This window comes from Colossoma macropomum, unplaced genomic scaffold (genome assembly GCF_904425465.1).
Source record: "Colossoma macropomum unplaced genomic scaffold, Colossoma_macropomum, whole genome shotgun sequence".
Taxonomy (NCBI): Eukaryota; Metazoa; Chordata; class Actinopteri; order Characiformes; family Serrasalmidae; genus Colossoma; species Colossoma macropomum.
Window position 1 is genome coordinate 694,172 of NW_023495878.1, and position 12,163 is coordinate 706,334.

The window sequence follows — 12,163 nt, forward strand, 5'->3', positions numbered from 1 at the left end:
TAAGTCACTGCTGTTAAGCAAACTGAATTCAATTATTAAAACCAAGAACATGTGAATGACCAGAAATATGCTTTGAGACAGTGACAGCAAATCCTCTCGTAAATACCTTCATACCCAAGATTAAAGCTTCGTGTGTAGTTTGGCATAGGCCAGGAAATCCAACACACAATCTCAACATTGCAGACGTCTGAAAACCATCTTTTATTATGCAGGCTTTTTAAGAGAACCTTCGAATGCTCTCGATACAGTATTATCCCTGAGGCTCCGCAATCTGCCTTAACTCAGGCTATGGAAGTGTTTCCACATCAAAGACTCCAACCCTCATTCACCTTTCAAAAGGTTGGCATGGAGATGTAACAGGTGGGTGGGGGGCATGTGAAATGTGCCCATCTTTTACCTCAACATGGTTCTGAAGGTGAGATAATGAAGCTTCAATTGGAACCTTAATGAGTCCCATGTGTTAAACTGATGAGCTAATGCGTACAAACAATCTAGAAAGAAGAAAAAACCCTCCATATCAAAGCAATCTTTTGGCACAGGATGAAGCAATCCCCTCTTCTCTTCCTCTCTTTCCTACCCTCCCTCTCTCACTCTCCTTAGATGAATGATGGATAGAGTTTCACTTGGCCTTCATAAACTGCGGAATGCTCCAGGCCTCTTTTTTTCTTTCTAATCTTCCCTCCTGCTCCCTGGTTTAAATCAGAAACAGTTTACATTTAAATCAAATGACACTTAACTGATCCGGGCAGAATGGGAGCTATGCTAATTCTATTATGATGGGAAAAAGAAGAAAAAAGGAGAGCCGGAGAAAGGCAGTCCTGAGGAATCATGGAATCTGTTGTTTATCTACATCAGCTGGGTTAAAGTCACGCAACAGCATTAGAGCTTACATGAAAGGATTAAGCTCACCTGCTGACGCCATCACTTTGGGACAGAAGCGTTGTACGGTGAAAATCTAAACCTTACAGAAGCCGTGTGGAAAAGTCAGGGCTACAGACAAGGTAGGAGAGACCTTTGTAGCCCTGGTATACAAAGCCTCCACTTCAGTGCTCACTTACGCACATTTGAGACAGACTGAACAGGCCACGCTGACATGTCATGGCTTAACGGCGTAAGCAATACGACTCTTATTGGTATAGTGTAGGGTCCTTGCCCGAGCGGGGGGGATTGAACCCCAGTCTGCAGTGTAGAAGGCAGAGGTGTTAACCACTACACTATATCAACCACTGTCTCTACATAATATCCTCTAGCCATGTCTCAAAGCCACCTTACTTACTTACTTACACACACCTAATTTGTCGTCTTCACTGAAAAATAAAGGTCACGCATTGAATGGGACCTTAAAATCTGAAGTTGACACCTTCTATATATAATAGTCTTCAATCAGTGATATAATAGCTGAGAAACGCAGCCTTTGTCACCTGCATCGTTGGTTTTGAGACATGGCTAAAGAATATATATATAGAAAGTATCAACTTCCCATTCAATGCATGACCTTTTTTTTCAGTGAAGATGACAAACTAGGTGTGTGTAAGTAAGTAAATAAATAAATAAATAAACTAAATTTGCATTTTCCACTTAAAGACCATGCAGTAACTGAGTACTGTTAGAAAACAGCAGGCGATAAAGATGATATATCTAAATAAATGTTAAATAAACCAGCACACTGACAAGGTGTCTCTAGCCTTGGATCTGAAGAGTGGAACTTTAGGAGTCTCAAACTCTTCCTTGTGCTTACAATGCCTTTGAACCTCCCCTACACACACTTCTGGCGAGAAACAAGTGAGAAATCTTACATCAAAAGAATAACAATAAGTACAAAAAAGAAGACACCTTAGGGGTGCCGATCACGGCAAAACTACAGAGCAACAGCTAATCACTCGAGACTCCTGTGATCTATTAGAGCAGTATTTCTTAATCTTTCTCTTAGGGACCCACTGCAACGCAGTTTCCACTCATCAAAGTGTTATATGCATTGTTTGTGTCCTTTTGTGATACTGCAGCATAAAGTCTAACACTGCTGTTCAGTACTGAGCAGGATTAAAACACAAAACCCTAAATAAAATCGGAATGTGCACAAAAAGACACTAATAATGAAAAGCAAATGCTCAGCATACTCAGTCCAAAACTTCCAACACACACAGAAAAGGAGGACCAAGGAATTCAGACTATAACTCACGGGAGTAGGAAATGGGAAGGACACTGTGGAAACGACAGACACAAAACAAAGCAGTAAAAAAAATTAAATCGGCACTGAAGCTGAAGGACTTGCAGAGGAAAGTGAGAATGAACAGAGCAACCTGTCACTTGTGCTTATGACCAAGGTGAGAGTGGAGGACAGGAAGAGCACTTTGAGCTCCCTATGCATGCACACATTCAAACATTATGGGCTCTTGTTTGTATCACAAGGTACAATACGTTTTGTACAAAAGCTATAAACACAGACCTTTAGACCTACCATAGTGTGCCTTGTTTTTGTCTGAGAATCAGAAGGGGGGTGGTGGATGGGAATGAGAACACTTTATTGATACACACATCTCTTACGCAATTTCAGTACTGTAGAGATGCAGCTCAGTGCAGTTTGGTGATTTTGCTGCACAGCTACTAAACCTGGTAAACAGTATCCAAGTTGAATCATGTGTGCTTGGAAAAATCACCAAACTGTGCTGGTGGTCCTTTAGTTGGGTACCCATGCTCTATCAATATTCCACATAAATTTTGCAAAATGTATGTAACCAGATGACAATGCAGTCTGGCAAAAAAAAAAAAATCTAATTTACACAATTTTCCACTCACCACAGATGTAGCCCATCAGTTAAGACATAGCTGATGTCTTAGCTTCTATGGTTTAGAACTGAAGTAACAAGGCTAACGTTGCTAACAAACACTAGAACTCAATAGTCACCTAAACAGGCCAACTCAGCTCGGCCACTTTTGACTCCATGGTCTGTTATTCACAAACCACCTCAGGAGCAGGAGTGCTGATCTAGACTCAGCATTTCGTACAGTGACTGTCAATTTTATAGCTCACGGTCATAGTCATAATGTGCTCTAACTCACATCAGCAAGTTTGTGTGACCTTAATGAAGACCTGGATGCTGTTTAAGTGGGCTGAGACAAGTTTTGGGGATATATTTCTACAGAAACATTTAAGCAATTTGGGTGACTACTGACTCATAGTGTTTGTTAGTGATGTTAGTCTACCCCTTCTTTTCATGTGCATACGTCAAGCAGGCATATGGACGCTATACTACATTCATGATTAATGTTGTTTCCATTTATAAGCATATCTTCAGTTTGAATATTTCAGATGAATAGCAACAATATAAATTGTAAATGTAATCTGCAGCATCCACATACCTGCATAACACAGAGGAGTCAAAGTTCGGCACACCTGTTGTCTAAAATGTGTTCATCTACACAGTGAAGTTAATTGTTAATTGTTATAGCTCAGAGTAATTCATAACGTGCCCTAATCAATATTGACAAGTCGGCATGAACTGGAGCAGACTGAGAGGTTTTGGGGATGCGTTTGAGAGTGACATGATTTTTCACCAAACTGTTCCCAATTCTTAGTCCAACTGTTTCACATGAGGGAAAAACACTGAACAGAAACAGAAAAGTCATGCATGATGATTGAACTCACCAAACTGAAGTCCCACTGGGGACCAGGTGTTCGAAATGTGAAAGAACTTCCTCTTCTCAAAGGAGGCCTACAGAGAGAGAGAGAAAGTGAAAAAAGAAGTCATATACAACATCAATAACGTCAATCACTGAACCATAAAACACTAGAAGTGACATCTGACCAAGTTCAGAAAATTATGAACTAAGTCATGTATGTCAGCATACAAAGTGTAAATCAGTAAAACAAAGTGAATCACGATCCAAAGGTTATAAACCAATGGAGTTTTATCTGTGCTCTTCCCAGACCAAACATGCTCCAACAACAACCAAGACAAACAGAAGATACAGCCCAATGAACCTAGACCTGTGCAAGGTATGTGTAGCACAGAAGCCATATATCTGCATTCCTCCACCACCAAACTGTACAAAGACCCCGACCTGAACACAGTAGTAGTAATACTTATCCATGTTACTGTGTAAATATGAGAAAAAAGGTTAACTATTTATTTGCATCAATCACACATTTCCACGCTTACAATACATACCACACCCCAAGCCTGGTGTAGCGCTGCTTCCTGTGATGTTGCATCTTCAGCTGCAGAGAGTAAAGCCAGTCAGAGAGAGAAACAGGGCTGTCAACCGTGGGCTCTCAGATCAGGGTCTTAACTCTTCTCTCTTTTGCCCTCTATATCCATTACATTCAGAGCAACCAACACGCTACCTCTTCTCCTCCTAGCTGCCCCCCTCTCTTTCTGTTTCCGGCAGCCCACAAAAGCCCTGCACCTCTCTCTTTATTTGGGGCCTGGTAACAACTGTGCCTGTGAGGTCATGTTTGCACAGATAACAAGAGTCCTTTTTCAGACGCACAGGTGAGGGCCCCCCAAACACACTGAAATATTCTCGCATTCATCAGCTTATCTGCAGTCTAAAAGCCTGACAGGGATTAGCTCACCACTCAAAGTCCACGGACTCTGGTTGGATCAGGGAAAGAAACAGTGGAAGAAATTGATTGTTTTTGTGTGGTTAAATCACATGATGATAATGACCAGTCACATTCGCCCATATATGCCTATTATATTCTTTTTGTGAACAATGACAAGTCAAAATTAACAACATCAGCGGTCAGTAGGGCTAAGTAGTGATGGACGGTATGGCAAAAAGATTAGTGCTAATAATATTAGAGCCATTAGTGCTATCAAATACTATCAAAAACAACACAACTGATTATTTCAGCATTTCTCATAGTGCACTACACAATTATAAGTCCAATTAAACAGAAATAACCATGCTCTCTTCGTAACGAAGCGTTTCGTTAATTAGTGTTCTACATGTACTGATGATATTCACAATATGCTCAGAAAAGCATATTCTCACATATTTTATCATGGTAACAATATTATCATATCGCCCAGCCCTAAGCTGAGTACTGAACTTCAATACTTTTATATTACCAAATAAATTATTTCAGTAATACAGAGATTCCACATTATTTGACACCATATTGTAATATCTAAGTATCTTAGCACAGGTGAGCCGATAAGCATAGATGTACCAAAATCTAGACAATCGATTGGTCTGGATGATGAACTTAAGAACCGTTGTTCTGTAATAGCTTCTGCCCTAAATTCAGTCCTAACTAAAGTTGTCATGGTGACTAATAAGATACAATTTCAGACTAAAGAAGTTCCTGTAATATGGCACCAGAACTTTATTTATTCTCTTCATCAACATCAAAACATAAATAAGCTTCCAAAAGAAATGTTTTTATGCAGGCTGGGGGTGATCCCATGGTCCAGCTTGACATGTGAAGAGCTGTAGAAGACTGCATGAGCACCCAGTATTTCACTGATAGTACAACTAATGTGTCTTAACTCTATGCCGCTCAGCTGCCCTTCCCCGTCCTTCCCTCTCACTCAATCATGCATCAACCAGGGAATGTGTGCAGGCGGCACAGCATGGAGAAGAGCAAAAGACCACCCAGTATTCAAAAGCGTACGCATGTCACAGCATATAAATGCATGCTTTTAGTGTGTGCAATAAGGTAATAAATACGAATACCAAAAAAACAGGAAGGAGGAAAAATATCTAACAACATTCTTCTGGACGAACAATCACTAAAAGATCCAACATATATTCATGTACAAGCTTATGCATGAAATGAGGGTGGAAAAATAAATGGCCATCATTTGTCAAGTATTCAAATAAGATACCTTGGAATAGAGTTGGGCAAAGACAACTGCTGTCACAATAAATCAACCGATACATATTGTTGCCCAATATAAGAACCGGACTTAATTACACAGTAATGATGGGAAACAATATGACTCAGAGGGATCCAATACATGCTCTTTAGGTCTTAAGTATGGCAATTATTACAACTTAGTGTGTGCAATAAGGTAATAAATATGAAAAAGGAGGACGGAGGAAAAAATAGCTAACAACATTCTTCTAGATGAACAATCACTAAAAGATTCAATATAAATTCATGTACAAGCTTATGCATGAAATGTAATCAGTTGTCAAGTATTCAAATGAGATACCGTGGAATAGAGTTGGGCAAAGACAATTACTATTACAATAAATCACCTGATACATATTGTTGCCCAATATAAGAACCAGCCTTCATTACACAGTAGTGAGGGGAAACAATATGACTCAATACATGCCTTTTAGGTCTCAAGTCTGGTAACAGTGTGCTTGTGTATGACCAAATGCTGGTTCGATCAAAAGGAGTGCCTTTCCATTAAAAGATTTCTATGCGTTGCCTGTATGAGTAAGAACACTTAAGTTTGATATGAGATGCACAGTGGTGAATAAGGAGGTTCAGAGAATCCTAAAACAAATCCACAGAGAGTGGAAAGGCTGTGGGTGGTCTGAACAGCCAAAGAAGCAAGATCCAAATCTATATGGTGAACTGAAATATCACACGAAACCTGCCCCTGTACACTCTTTACGTACAGACGGATGCAAACGCTGGAGCACCTCTGGTGAAAATTGCATGCTTTGCTGATTTTTCTAGAAATATTACTGCACAATTTATATTAATTACATATAGGTAAAAAACATAACATATAATAGGTGTTAATATAATAACTGTTTGTACCTTTGGCACAAGCAAATTGTTTAATTTTTCCTCAGTATGTTAAATGCAAAAAATTAAAATGTGCAGAAGTGTTCTCTGTAGAGAATGTGTTCTTATTTTCACATATAAAGCCAAAAAATAAATAAATAAACAAAACATGGACTTGACCAGGGATGCCCAAACTTTTGCACACAACTGTATGCAAATGGACCAGAACCTTGCTTTTAAACAGCGTGAGATCATACGCAGCAAACAAGGGCAGGTATGATCTAGGATCATATCACCACAGAATAATTTACCAGTAGGCGGTGTTGAGCAAACTGAACGCAACACACGCCCAGGAAAGAGAATATGATATGACTGAGAGAAAAAGAAAGACTGAATGATGAATGGCCTCAAGGCTGGGTAATTTCAACATGATCTCAGCATTCTGCCTTCTGATCAAAGAAAAACAGCAGATGAGTCCAGCTTGCATGTGGGGCAGGCGTAGGTGGTGCGGGCAGAGCTCAAGCTTAGGAGAAATGATCCGGTCTTCTCAGGAAGCTGCAACAACAGTGCCTTGGGTGCTGGTATGAATGGCATGGGCCTTGTGAGTATTCAGGGACGTACACACACACACATATAGGTGTTTACAACAGACTCCTCACACCCACAAAGCAGCCAGGAAACATTTCTGACACACTACAATGTCAAAGCTACCATAAGAATCCACAGCATTCTCATTACAAATACCTGTGTGATATTTACTGCTAACCACACCTCTTTTGTATACTCTATAAAAAATAAACAGTCGCAGAGTGACAGTAATGGCTAAGAGTTAAATGGCTAAGAGTGTGGGAACGCTTCTGCTTGTGCACGCCAATAAGGTGTAAGTTGCTTACAATGATGTGACATCACCACTAAAGTCTCTGAATCTTGTAAGGTGATGCAATTGGGACACAGAGTATAAAAGTACATCACAATGGAAGAGGGCCCAGTTTACAGGCTATAATATTAAGTCACCCAGTGGCCACTAAAACAACGAGGACAAAGAAAATTAGTCAATCTAGTGCAAGCAGGCCTAAACTCTAGCCCATCAACTCATATGTATTTGTAAGGCAAGAACGACTAAGGATAACAGAGCGGGTGACTGAGAAATTCCCTGTGCATTCAAGAACAATTGAGAAACTCCAAAAACCACAAGATTCTGCTGAGGAGAAACGCTGGTGGGGCAATTACTCATCAACAACGATCCTGGGACATGGAAAAAGGATGTTTTGTCATCAGTTATACCAAGGAACAAGGTGTCACTTTATTCATCCCCTTACAAGAAAGGCCTTAGTTTTATGAAAATCAAATCTACTGCCTTGTAACATTAAAACAGTATTGAAAGTACATGTGACACAAATGACATTGACAAATGTCATTATTCCTGAGGGTATCATTGAACAAACCTATTAGAAGCCTTATGGTCATGTTAAAAAAACAGTATGTTAGACAACTTGAATGTCTTTCATCATCCTTCGACAAATCTGTTAGCTAATGTTCTGGGTTGTTGACTAGTCAAAACAAGCTTTATACAAAACTTACTGAAATGTCATGAACACAGTGCAAGCAAACATTTATCAGCCTTAAATGTCAGAGCAAAACAGGTACAGGAGGACAACCCTAGAATCATAAAGCAAAACAATTATATCTTTGACTTTTCCTCACTAAATACTTCATTAGGGTTAACAGTCAGGGCAACTGCACATCCCCAAAAGCGAGTCCATTTCCAAAGTTACATGGTCATAATTTTCCAATGTTCCTCTGCTAATGAAGATACATCACATCTGATGCTTGAGTGGCCACAGAGGTCATGGAACTTGGCAGGAGGTACTGAAAGCACCCAAGACGAGGGAGGAAACTGGCAGCTTATGCCAACATAAACTCTCGCCTTCTTATCTTAGCTCAAACTAGAACAACCTTTTCGTGCTCTTCGTGGCCTTTCACAGGGCTTACTGGAGAGATTTGCTAAATATATTGGGCCAGTACTATGTTTGGATCAGTTTTGGACATAAATTCTTGGAAGAACATCATACTTCAGAGAACAGTATTACAGTTGCTTCAAATGGATTAGAGCAATGGCCCAGGTTCCTGACAGGTTCTCGTTTTTCATCCCTCATATTTCCACTAAAAAACAAGATAACAGTTCAGACTTTAAAATATTCCAGAAAAGCTTGTATACAAGGTACAGTTAAATCGGCAAGTCAGTGTGACAAAAGTGAGCTATCTTTATAGCCAGGCAAACAGGCTGACTTTGAACTTCTAAGGTGCACATGCTCAACGACATGCTCTTATCAGTGTGAACAGAGTTCCACCGTGAGGGGGAAAAGGAGAACTGCAGTATAATACAGACCATGTAGTTACACAGACCAGTTATCAATCATAACCCTGCAAAACTTACTTTCCCACTGCTAACATAACCGGTTTAACAATACAAATGGTGTGCAGTTGATTTTTAAAAAAAACTCCACTGAATTAAAAAAAATAACCTACGTGTAATCTAATGGTTGAGATGTAAACAAAGCCATTCAGAGCGGTTTGGTGTGAAATGCTCCATTCTATTAGTAACTTGCCCAGTCAGAATTGTTCAGTGATGGTGACAGGAACCAGATGTCCACCTCTAAAAGCTCTCTTACATAAAGTTATTGCATGAAATGGTTAGATATATGCTGCCTGATGTGTGACACATTGTTTTATGACAGTTTTGATAACGTTTTGGCTTAAAATGTATTTGATACAATTTATTTTAACCCATTCATGGTGGAGGGGTACACACAGGGCGTTGTGCGGCCAAGGAGTCTCCAAAGAAAACTTACTTTTGAGATTTATGGCTATTGTACCACTGTTAATATTACCTATAACAACTCAAAAGACAAGTGCAGGTTTACTGGTGGTTCTGGACAGTAAATTAAATGGCTGTATTTGTGCTGTAGACACAGTGATGCCTGGTTCCTAGCACAACCACTGTATAGAAATCTGAGTCTGTAAATTTCGCTACAATGAACCGCTTCATGTCAAACCACGACTGTGTTTACATCTCAAGGACTGAACTGTTCAGAAATTTTGAAATTTGGTGGAGTTCCCCTTTAAGTGAGGCATGTTAGAACACGGAAAGGTCTTAGTTTCCGGTAAACATATAGCGATGTAGTTAAAGTTTAATAACAATACAAACATTAGCTTACATAATTTGTTTTAAGCTACCTAGTCAGCTATGTACCCAAAACACGTCAGAAAACACAATGAAACCCTTTAGCATAGCTAGCTAACGTTAGCATGTTTTATTCAACTATGTTTCGTATTATTACAACTTAATCCATGATTTTTGAATGGTTTTATTACCTCTCTTGTTAGGGAACCTAACTGCTTTGACAACAACATTAATGGAGATAAAACAGGTTATGAATGTGAAAGAAAACAGTGGGGCCTTAAGACTAACGTTAAACGTAAAGTTGCATCACCGACCAGTTAGCCAGCTACAGCTAGCCTAGCTAACTAGTTTAAATAACTGCTAAGCTTCTGTTATATACAAAGGAACAACGGGTGGTATTTGAGCAGCACTCGACAAAATACTGTCCGAATAGCAAAAAATATATAATTTTATGCTTCGAGTCACGTTGCAGAGACCGTGAAGAGGGCAAAACACGAGGCTGAACTGAAGCTGGATTCCTACTCGCCGATTTCTTGGTCGAATTTTCGTTCCACCTTAAATGGTGAAGCAACTGCCGCACCATTGAAAGTTGAACGCAAAAACTGGAACAAGAAGAGGTCGAATAGGAATCTGACCTCAGCCCCACGGGCAAAACAACAGGTGTCAAGAACAACAACAGCTCAGCACTTAGGCGACATTAGCTAACGCTAAATAAGTAAGCTAAGGCCGTCGAGGGCGGGCGGGCTGGCAGTCGAAGCGGCTGATCGCCAGGTCCCCTCCTCACCGTCTCCTGTCGTTGCTCCCCGGAGACTCGGGCTCTGCGTCCGCCACAGCAGACTTTCTCCTCCAGCTCGCCTTCCTTTTCGGCCTTTCATCCGTAGATTCGGGCAATGTTGTTGTTTGGGGCTCGTCTGTTTCCTCCATTGAAAATAACCGACCAACAATGTAAGGGGCGCTATAAACTGAAAGGGGGGCCGTAACTGATGTACAGCGCACAATAACCTAATATGAATGTAATATTTATGAAATGGGAAAAATGGGGAAGGAGATCAATTCAAACGGACTCTGGGAGGTTTGAATATGGCGGAACCTTGAATTTCGACCAATAAGAAAGGCGGTAGGTCGTGGTTGCTAGGATACGGGCTGACATGGGCGGGGTTATGCGTGGCGCCTGTTGATAAGGAGCTTCACACCGTGAACTTCAGACTTTCATGGCGGTATTTGGCGGTGTTCACTCTGAGTTCTTTGCCTAGAGGGATTATTAACCGTGTTTACTATGTAATATGTGATAAATGCGAATTGCTTACAGGCCTTTTAGTACATGGTCAAAACAACAATACGGCGCTTCAGCGCTGTATAACACTTTACACACAGGCACACTACTGCCACCTGTTGGTTCTGATTCTCCAGTCTAGTTAAAGCCGCAATCCGGCCTAAAAATAGTATTTAATGTGTTCTTTGTCGTGTTATGTGATTCTGTAGCGCATTGCATCCCTCCGCCTCGTCAGTTTGTTGTTGTTTTACTTGTTTTACTTACTGTTTACGTCTATCAACGTTCTTTCACTACAATACCCAGCACGCATTATGCAAGTACGTCATACACAACCCTCCAAACACACACACACACATATACTGCGAGAAGGCTGATGTACCGCTCATGTGGGAGCTAATAAACCCGGGACTGATATTTGGCTTCCTAACAGTAACGTTACATATCTGACTTTCTTCTGCATTAGCCAGCTAGCAACAAACAAACAAACAAACAAACAAACAAAAAACATTTCGTACAGCACGATCTCATCTGTCTACACCAAAGTGCTTGCAGTTTTTGAAAAGTTCTTCCCCACCTTTAAAATAAATCATAAGAAGTTTTTTTTTGGTGGTTACAGTTTTTCAAGAGTGCCCCTTTAAAGGGAGATTCCACCTTTTCAAAATTTCTAAACAAAGAAAAGGTGATCATTGTGGAACATCTTTTCAGGGGTCTACACCAATATAGATCTATTTGTGCTGCAGACATCGCGACCCGTGGTACCTGTTACAACCTTTGTAAGAAAACCTTTTAAAGAGTCAGTACGTTTCTCCACAACGAGCCATTTCTCATTAAACCACTCTGCATGACTGTTCACATCTCAACCACTGAATTATACAGAGTATTTGAAAAACGGTGGAATTCCTCTTTAAACTCGCCTCTATTCAACACATTTCACATTCTGCTGTTTTCAGCTTTGAGCTCATTTGGCAGGTGGCTCTTAAACACCCACATGAGCTGGCACCCATCGGAAACA

The 12,163-nt window shown here is 40.3% G+C and overlaps 1 protein-coding gene across 2 annotated transcripts in view; it reads right to left on the reverse strand.

Annotated features, from left to right (window-relative positions):
- The window catches only part of net1 (neuroepithelial cell transforming 1), a 31,537-nt gene extending 20,735 nt beyond the window's left edge, over positions 1 to 10,802 (reverse strand). The window contains exons 1-2 of one of the 2 annotated variants that reach the window (XM_036563779.1): positions 10,663 to 10,802; positions 3,647 to 3,713 (exon numbers count right to left, since the gene is read on the reverse strand). In XM_036563779.1, the coding sequence (XP_036419672.1) occupies positions 3,647 to 3,713; positions 10,663 to 10,802 (207 nt within the window). Of the gene's footprint in view, positions 1 to 3,646; positions 3,714 to 4,169; positions 4,875 to 10,662 lie in introns of those variants that run through there. The other variant, XM_036563780.1, reaches the window with a different exon arrangement.
- Positions 10,803 to 12,163: the final 1,361 nt, after the last annotated feature.